The following is an 8,631-nucleotide window of genomic DNA, read 5'->3' as shown; positions in this document are numbered from 1 at the left end:
CTCTACATCCTGTATCATATCATTATGTCATTATGATCAAATTTACTGGTTGTATTTTTTATACAGTTGTAAATATCAATAAATAAATAAATAAATAAAATATTAGAAATGAAGTGCACCATTTTTTTTTTTTGTAATTTTGTGAAGATTTCAGATTCCTTAAGTGGCCATGTATCTCCGTGTGTTATGGAGGTTTTTATTAAATTGAACCTTTGTTGATCGTACAGGGTGCAGTCGAAGGTTTGTCCCTCATAATTACCGAAATCAGTATTAGTTATGTGAAATCTCTTAAAGTAGTGTTTGGACGGCTCATGTTCTGTCAGTAGTTGAATCAGTTTGTAATATGTACTTTTTATTTTGTAATAATTTTGAAAATAACGACCGATTTATTGTTTATATTTTTAATACAGTTGTATATAACAATAAATAAAATAAAATAAAAAAAAATTAATTATTGAACCAAGCTCAAATGAGATACAGAGATAGAGAGAGACTTGTGCTCTTCGGAGTAAGAGAGAGAGGATGTTAATGAAGATTTAAGGAAGGGAGAGAGGTACATGAGGAGGGTATATCGATGACTTAGTAGGGGTCAAAGAGGGGGGCTATATTACTACAGAGTATAGGGGGGCTATATTACTACAGAGTATGGGGGGGGCATATTACTCTCTAGTAATATAGCCCCTCTCTCTCCCCCCAGCGAACTCTGTCCCTAGATCATAATTGTACTGAGTTAGTAGGGTTGGTCTCTCTCTCCGCACGGACTCTTATTTTCGAATTTTGCGATTGGGTTTAAATTATTCTAAATGGGAATTTATAGGTATTTTGTTCTTTATTTATAGCGTTTTTAAAGTCCGTTGCCCATTAAAAAAAATAATTGAAATAGATACTGAAAGACCTTTTTTAAAAAGAAAAAACTACTTTAAAGTTGCTCTAAAAAAGAATGAAAACTTCATTTTATTAAGTTTCAGCCAAAATAAATAAAAATTAAATCATTTTATTAATTTTTTTTTAATCTGAATTCACAATTATTACTTTTACTGACCTAGAGATCGATAGTTTGATTCACATAGATGCTAAGTACATTTCCACTATCTTGACAAAAAATTAAATTAAAATATGAGGAAAATGGTCAGGGTTGTGGTAAAAAAATAACAAAATAGTTTTCAACTATTTATTGTCTGACGTTTCGCTCCACTTTGCAGGGCTTCATCAGGGCTAAAAAAATACAAAAAAAAGGTAAATTAAGGTAGGATAAACATTATGTAAAAATAAGTGAAAAGAAAAATACATATAAATAAAAGGGAGGAAGACATAAAATATTTTTAATATAAAATAAACTTGAATAAACCATGATGAGAATAAAAAATTACGTAGACTATATGATTAAAAAAGTACTTTTAGATTACGTTTTTTTTTTTTTTTTATCATTGTTAATCAAGTTTATTTTATATAAATACTTTTTTATGTCTTCTACCGTTTTATTTATATTTATTTTTCTTATCACTTATTTTTTACCTAATGTTTATCCTACCTTAATTTACCTTTTTATATTTTATTGTTACAATGTACTTAGTTGTTTTTGAATCCTCCTGAGTTTTTATAATCTCGGATTTTTTGGAATATTTCCTTTTTTAGTATTTCTGGGGCCATTCTTACCACATGCCCGTGGAATTTCAGTCTCCTGATCTTTATTTCTGTTTCTAGGTCCTTTGTGTCTTTGTAGATTTTTTTGTTGGGTCTTAGTATGTATCCGGCTAATGTCTTTTTGGGGGCCGTAGATTCTAAAAATTAAAAGTTCTTTATTCTAGAAAATTATAACTTTTCAACATATTTTTTATGAACTCTAAATCTGTTTAGTCAAAAAAATAATCAAAAATTTATAATTTTTCTAAAAGAAAGATCTTAAACTGTATTTTTCATATAGCTAGGCACTTCTTGAATATACAAAATTTACAAAACCTATTATTCTTCCATTCCGTTATTTTCGTTAAATTCTGTTTTGACTTATCTTTCTTAACACAGCAAACATAGAATTTAGATATCGAATTTTATGCATCAAATATTTTTTTTTATTATTGTTCTAAAGTTACGAGTCCCATAAAAAATTAAAAGTTAGTAAAACTATTCTTTTACTTTATAATTTATCATGAGAAAATCTATATTTGACATCTATAACTCACGAAAACAAAGATTGACCTGTGTAAATGATTTTTTTTTTTAATCTGTGAAATTAATTTTTCATTGTTTATTCTATAAGTATTATATGTTTATATAATTAATAAGAATCAAGGAAATAAAATGGGTATTTTGATGTACAGTTTCTACTGAGGACATCGCAGAAAATGATCAGCTCCTTGCACTGCAGTGGATCAAGGACAATATCCTTTACTTCGGCGGGGACCCTCAGAGAGTAGCTGTCTTCCAAGGACATTCTGGTCTGGCTGACATCGATATAAATCGATTATCTCTTAGGGCTAATGGGACATGATTTAAATATTGTCACGCGTAAAAGATAAAGCAATCAATCATATATTATTGGAAATATGGTTTAAGACGATTTATTATAAAATTATTTTATTTTTTATTAAAATTTTCATTGATGTATATTATTACACTACCATCCTTGTACTCTGATATGAATGATTTTTGCCTTTCTGGAAAATAAAATAAAGGTTTTGAGGACTAAAGTGTTTGCATTGGTAAAGGAATTAAAAAATGGCAGCTGTATCAAATAAAATAAAGGTTTAAAACAAGTAATTTTTCATTTGGAGCTCTATATCTTTAAAACCATCAACAACACTAGAAAACATAAGACAACATCATTTAAAGTAGAGTACATTCGTTAAAATATGATCTTAATAAAGCTATTTACGTTCAATAATTCTCGAGAAAGAGCTTTTTACAAAGCTACATTTCATAAAAATGTACTGAAACTTTAGCAGTAAGTGAATTTATTGTGAGAAATCAATATCTAAAAAAACATTCGATGTACATATGACTATTAGCACTCTAATTAAAGCTAGTTTAATGTGCTATAAAATAGTTTATGAAACTTATCCTCATAAGAATATTATTTTTCATGATATTTGCTAAAATAAATTGATTTATTGTTGTTCGCACAATAAGTTTGATTTATGAAAATATATACCTTAGGAACTATTCGAAGTATAGTTTAACAGTTGAAAAGTTGAATGTCTGTTCTTTCAGTCGACATCGACAAAAGGTATATTTGATGTGTTTATAACGGCATAATTAGCGATAAATAAAAGCCAGTATTTGTGATGGGTGGTACTTCAAACATTAATTTATACTAGAAGGTCCCGCGGCCATCTTCTTTTCAGACGTCTCGGAAGATTATCAGGGATTGTTAAGGATAAATGATTAAGAATTAATGGATTAGAATGGTTAAGGAGTTTGGAATGGAAAGACCCATACCTGTTTTGTCCCAATTCTGCAACGAATGGGATGTTAAGGTCTTTGTTAATGAGTTTATTTGTGACGTAATAAGGAGCATCAAGGATTTCACGTAGGATTTTGGATTGTAAGGATTGGATGCGGGAGGAATTTGATGGTTTGGTGGAGCCCCAGAGCTCAATTCCATATGTCCAAATTGGTCTGATTATCGTAGTGTATAATAATTTTTTGTAGTGAATGGGAAGTTTAGAGCGTTTTTCAAGTAAGTGTTGTAGCAATCGGAATCTACAAGCAGTTTCTTGTCGTTTCAGTCTTGTGTGTGGATTCCAAGTAAGTCTCTTGTCAAGATGGAGTCCTAAGTATCGAATCTGTTCAACAGGCGTTAGTGGTGTATCTAGAAAGGATACTGTAGGACAGGAGGGCAGAGGTTTACGACGGAGAGTAAAGGTGATCTGGTGGGATTTGTCAGGATTTATTTTGATTCTCCAGTTTTAACACCATTCTTCAATAGATGTTATGTGTGTCTGTAGTGTTTGTGATGCATTAGTTGGGTCGTTGTTTACAGACAGTATACATGTGTCATCAGTGTATGTTGTTAGGGTGGGTTGGGATGTCAGCTGTATAAACCGTATAAAGAATCTCATAATATTAAAGTTATACATACAACTAGTATAAAAGTTATATATAATTTTTGGTAAGATCCACCGATTATTAAAACAAGAATTCGCTTTATAGCGCTGAGAGAAGTTTGTGGATATTGGATATGAATATGAGTCAAGTTACTGTCGCCTTGGGGGCAGTAAAGTTGAGTAGCGGTCCACTTCAGGTGATATTGTCTTTCGAAAGCAGCCTATTTTATTGTCTAGCCTTTAAATCTTTCGGTTCGGGTCGTAAAATCACATCACACTGTCTGCATACGGCTGCTTTTATCCAACCAAAGGCTTTTATATATTTTCTCTTATTAAACATTATTCCATAAAAATATATTACTTCAATAAACATTATACATGAATGTTTTATTTATAGAACGTTTTACTTCATATGTTACAATTTCCTTTATAAATCCAGGCTTATAGTATTCTTTATTAGTTTCCACGTATCCTTATTGAACAGATCCACCGTATATTTCTGTGGCAGCCGTGAAAAACTTAGTAAGTCGAATTGGTTATTTTTTTTTTAAATATATTTACTTAAACTTCCCATTCATACGAAAAATCATTATACACTATGATAATCAGACCAATTTGGATATATGGAATTGAGCTCTGGGGCTCTACCAAACCATCAAATTCCTCCTGCATCCAATCCTTACAATCCAAAATCCTTGATGCTCCTTATTACGTTACAAATAAACTCATTCAAAAAGACCTTAACATCCCATTCATTGCAGATTTCAAAGCAGAATATTGGATATCCGTTTTCAGCACCTCGAGAAACCCCTATATACGAATTTTCAGAAAAATCAGAAAATAAATTTTTTTAGTCCGATATTTTTGCCATACAATCAATCAATCGGCCTTCGGTTTCTTTTTAAAAATGTAAAAAATTATAGAAAAAAAAGTCCTTCGTAAATCGGCCCAGTAATAACAAAGTATATCGAGGACAAAAATTCTACAGCTCTCTTCTATATATAGAGAGATAGATAGATATTTTTTAAATATATTAAACTGTTTCTGTTATGACATGATTGCTTTTTTCTACGAAAAGTCAAACGATGACAGGATAAACAACATCAAAGGGACGTGATGCCTAAATCCAAGCGGACTTGGGGGAGTTAAAGAGACCTGTTGCTTTGGGACAATCAACAGGTAACGGGAACAGTACAGGATTCGCTTTTACCTGAATACGTTACTGTCTCTGGTCATAGCCAGTCCTGAATTCTTCTCATTTTCGTAGGATGTGAAAATACAAGTAGAAAACTCACCGACGAAAATTCACTTTGTGAGCTCAAATAAGCACTTCAATGTTATGTATATGTTTATAATTATAATTGGCGCGGCATACCATAGATGTACAAGGCCTCCTGCGATGTACTTAGGAAATACATCACGCGTCACATGACGAGGTTTTCATAGGGTGGGTTCGTCACTTCCACGCATATTGTTGTGAGTGGCACCCATTGGCTTACAGGTCTCACAAATACCCGGGGAGAGGTTGTAAGTGAGTGTTGCATATTTATATGCTTGAAAAAATCCTGGGTAGGGCTAGGACTCGATCTCGTAACCTTCTGGTTGGTAGTCTGTCGCGTTACCACGCTGCTACCGTAGCTCTAAAAGTATATATATTTTCATGGATATTATATACCAACCGATATGTTTCTTTCTGAACAATAAGAAAAAATATTACCAATCCTATTAAAGGATTTTCTATTCACTAAAAATTATAAAAACATAATTGAGGTGTAGATAGTTGACCGTAGATTAATGCTTGAAGAAGTTTGTCGGGGGGTGCGGTCAGCAAAGAACAACATAAATAAACAAAACCATATTTATTTATTTATTTTATGCTGACGTTTCGACCTGAGTTTCAGGTCTTCATCAGGGCTGTAGAACAAAAGAGATAACAACAACAATTGAAAACAGTGACAGATGAAATATAATATCATGTAGGTAAGAAGATTATAGTAGTATTATTATAATTAGACACTACTTGCATATCTTATATTATAATCTTCTTACCTACATGATATTATATTTCATCTGTCACTGTTTTCAATTTACTATCATACAATTTCACAAATATCAATCAATAAAAATTTTGTACTATTATTATCAGTTATCATTTTTTATCATTTATGATTTAATTCAATATTTTATATAATTCTAAATTTGTTTGTATACTATTCCTTTTCAATTGTATGTTACTCTAAATGTTGTTGTTATCTCTTCTGTTCTATAGCCCTGATGAAGACCTGAAACTCAGGTCGAAACGTCAGCATAAAACTCAGGTCGAAACGTCGGCATAAAATAAATAAATATGGTTTTGTTTATTTATGTTGTTCTTTGCTGACCGCACCCCCCGACAAACTTCTTCAAGTAAAAACATAATTGATTGATTAGAGAAGATTGTCATGGGAGGAGGGTGGCTCAACAAAGAAAAACATAAATAAACAAAAAAATATTTATTTACGCCGACGTTTCGACTTGAATTTCAGGTCTTCATCAGGGCTATAGAACAAAAGAGATAACAACTATCATTTAGAGAAACATGAAATTGAAAAGAAATAGTATACAACAAATTTGGAATTATACATAATATCGAATTGGATAATACAAAATAATTGATTGATACTCATGGAATTAGGCAGTAGCAAATTGATAACAGTGAAAGATGAAATATAATATTATGCAGAGAGACTTAAGCTGGCCCGCCAGAAGAGCTACAGACTCTTCCATCTCCTGAAATCCCGCAACTCTCACAAAGGCTGAAGCTGCAAATCTACAAGGCTATAATCCGACCGACTCTTCTCTATGGTGCACCTCTGCTGCGTCACCTCTACCAAACCACGCTTGAAGAGCTGCAGAGCTATCAGAATTCCGTCCTCCGGCGAATCGTCCGTGGAACAACTCTACAGAGGGCCAGAAACACCTCCATTCACCTGGAACTCCAGCTACCCTCTGTGCCGGAGTATATAGCCCGAAGGCACATCAAATTCTTTGATGGGCTGAAGACCTGTGCCAACCCGCTATTCAGAGAAATCACCCCTCCAACAAGACCTGGGAGGTGGCAAAGCACTGTCCCCTTGGTAGACGTCCTCGCCGAGGGAAGGACTTCGGGCTCTGCAGCTTGAAGTCATCACACCACCACCATCACCAGCCGGGATGGCCCCTCCCCATTTCTTGTAAGCACGAGAGGAATGCGCTGGGATCTTTTGAGCTCTGCTCTACCCCTCACAGGTGGGTGATAGAGTGGGCTCAGGAATCCTCAGATCGATTGTGTAAATATTGTATATAAGAGTGTAAATGTGGCTAGAGATTATATTATTTTATCATCATCTTCTTATTTTACTTATTTATTTTTTTCATATACATAGTTTGATTATGTTCATTTTGTTTATTCTTTTGTTTGTATATATTTTAAGAGAGATTTTTAAATTTTATTTTGTCTTAGTGTAAATGTGATCTTTCATCATTATTACCTATAGCCCACAACTGTGTGGCAGATTGTAATATCTATCAATAAATAAAAAAAAATTTAAACAAAAGTAAACTAAGGTTTACTGTTAATTATTTTTTATTCTTATCATTATTTATTCTAGTTTATTATATATTGATACTATTTTATGCCTCCCTTCCTTTTATTTATATGTAATTTCTTATCACTTTATTTTTACATGATATTTATCCTAGTTTAAATGTTGTAATATTCTCAGTTTTTTTTATCCTTTTAGCCCTGATGAAGCCCTGCAAAGTGGGGGGAAACGTCGGACATTAAAATAGTTATAAACTATTTGTTCTTTTTTTGTCCGCAACCCTGAACATCTTATACTTACCATAAATAGTTTAATTACTGTTTGAGTTCATTTTACCGCATCGGAACCATGTTTCTTTTATATATTACATGCGGTCAACCAGTAATCTTCCAATATTTCTATTTTACCTTTTCAAAGGCCGATGATATCCTGGAATCAGGATATTGTTCCTGGAAGTCAGATTTTCCCCTGATTGAAAACTAATTATGTAAAATAACCAGAGTCCTTTGCTGTCACTGACAAATGACCCTTTCATTATTATTATATTTCCACGAAATGGCATTACGGCTCTCTTTGAGATATTTTTAACGAATAATTAAACGTAAATCACACAATAATTTTCCTTTAGGAGTTATATCTATCGATTAATTTAAAGCAGGAAAAAGGGAGAATTAATTCTCTTTCTTCCTCCAATGAGGAAAACTGTGCTTTATATTCCACAATTATGCCAGATTGAACTGGGAGACGAATATGAGTTCAATCTGGAATAATAATTTTAATTAAGAAATATAAGAGTTGAAATATCATCGTATCATATTATATTCTCATCACGATCGATACCAAAAGCGGTTGTTATCATTATCTAATAAGTCTGTATGTTTAGGATCAATAAAATGGAGTAAATTTTATTTAATATTCTTTACTTACTTCTTTTAAACTAATAAGTATAATATTGTATTATATTTTATATATTGTATTCATTGTATTATTCTGACTATATTTTCTATCGGTATATGATTTTTTTT

The 8,631-nt window shown here is 32.1% G+C and overlaps 1 protein-coding gene across 2 annotated transcripts in view; it reads left to right on the top strand.

Annotated features, from left to right (window-relative positions):
* LOC106677383 (putative inactive carboxylesterase 4) overlaps positions 1-2,604 on the top strand; it is a 10,557-nt gene extending 7,953 nt beyond the window's left edge. For both annotated transcript variants that reach the window (XM_014415274.3, XM_014415273.3), the window contains exon 5: positions 2,319-2,604. In XM_014415274.3, coding sequence (XP_014270760.1) covers positions 2,319-2,488 — 170 coding nt within the window. In that variant the 3' untranslated portion in view covers positions 2,489-2,604. The remainder of the gene's footprint in view (positions 1-2,318) is intronic.
* The last annotated feature ends 6,027 nt before the right edge of the window (positions 2,605-8,631 follow it).

This window comes from Halyomorpha halys, unplaced genomic scaffold, assembly GCF_000696795.3.
Source record: "Halyomorpha halys isolate HHAL.00 unplaced genomic scaffold, Hhal_1.1 Scaffold97.1, whole genome shotgun sequence".
Lineage (NCBI taxonomy): Eukaryota > Metazoa > Arthropoda > Insecta > Hemiptera > Pentatomidae > Halyomorpha > Halyomorpha halys.
The sequence above is the reverse complement of the archived record's forward strand: the minus strand, read 5'-3'. Positions and strand labels throughout refer to the sequence as shown.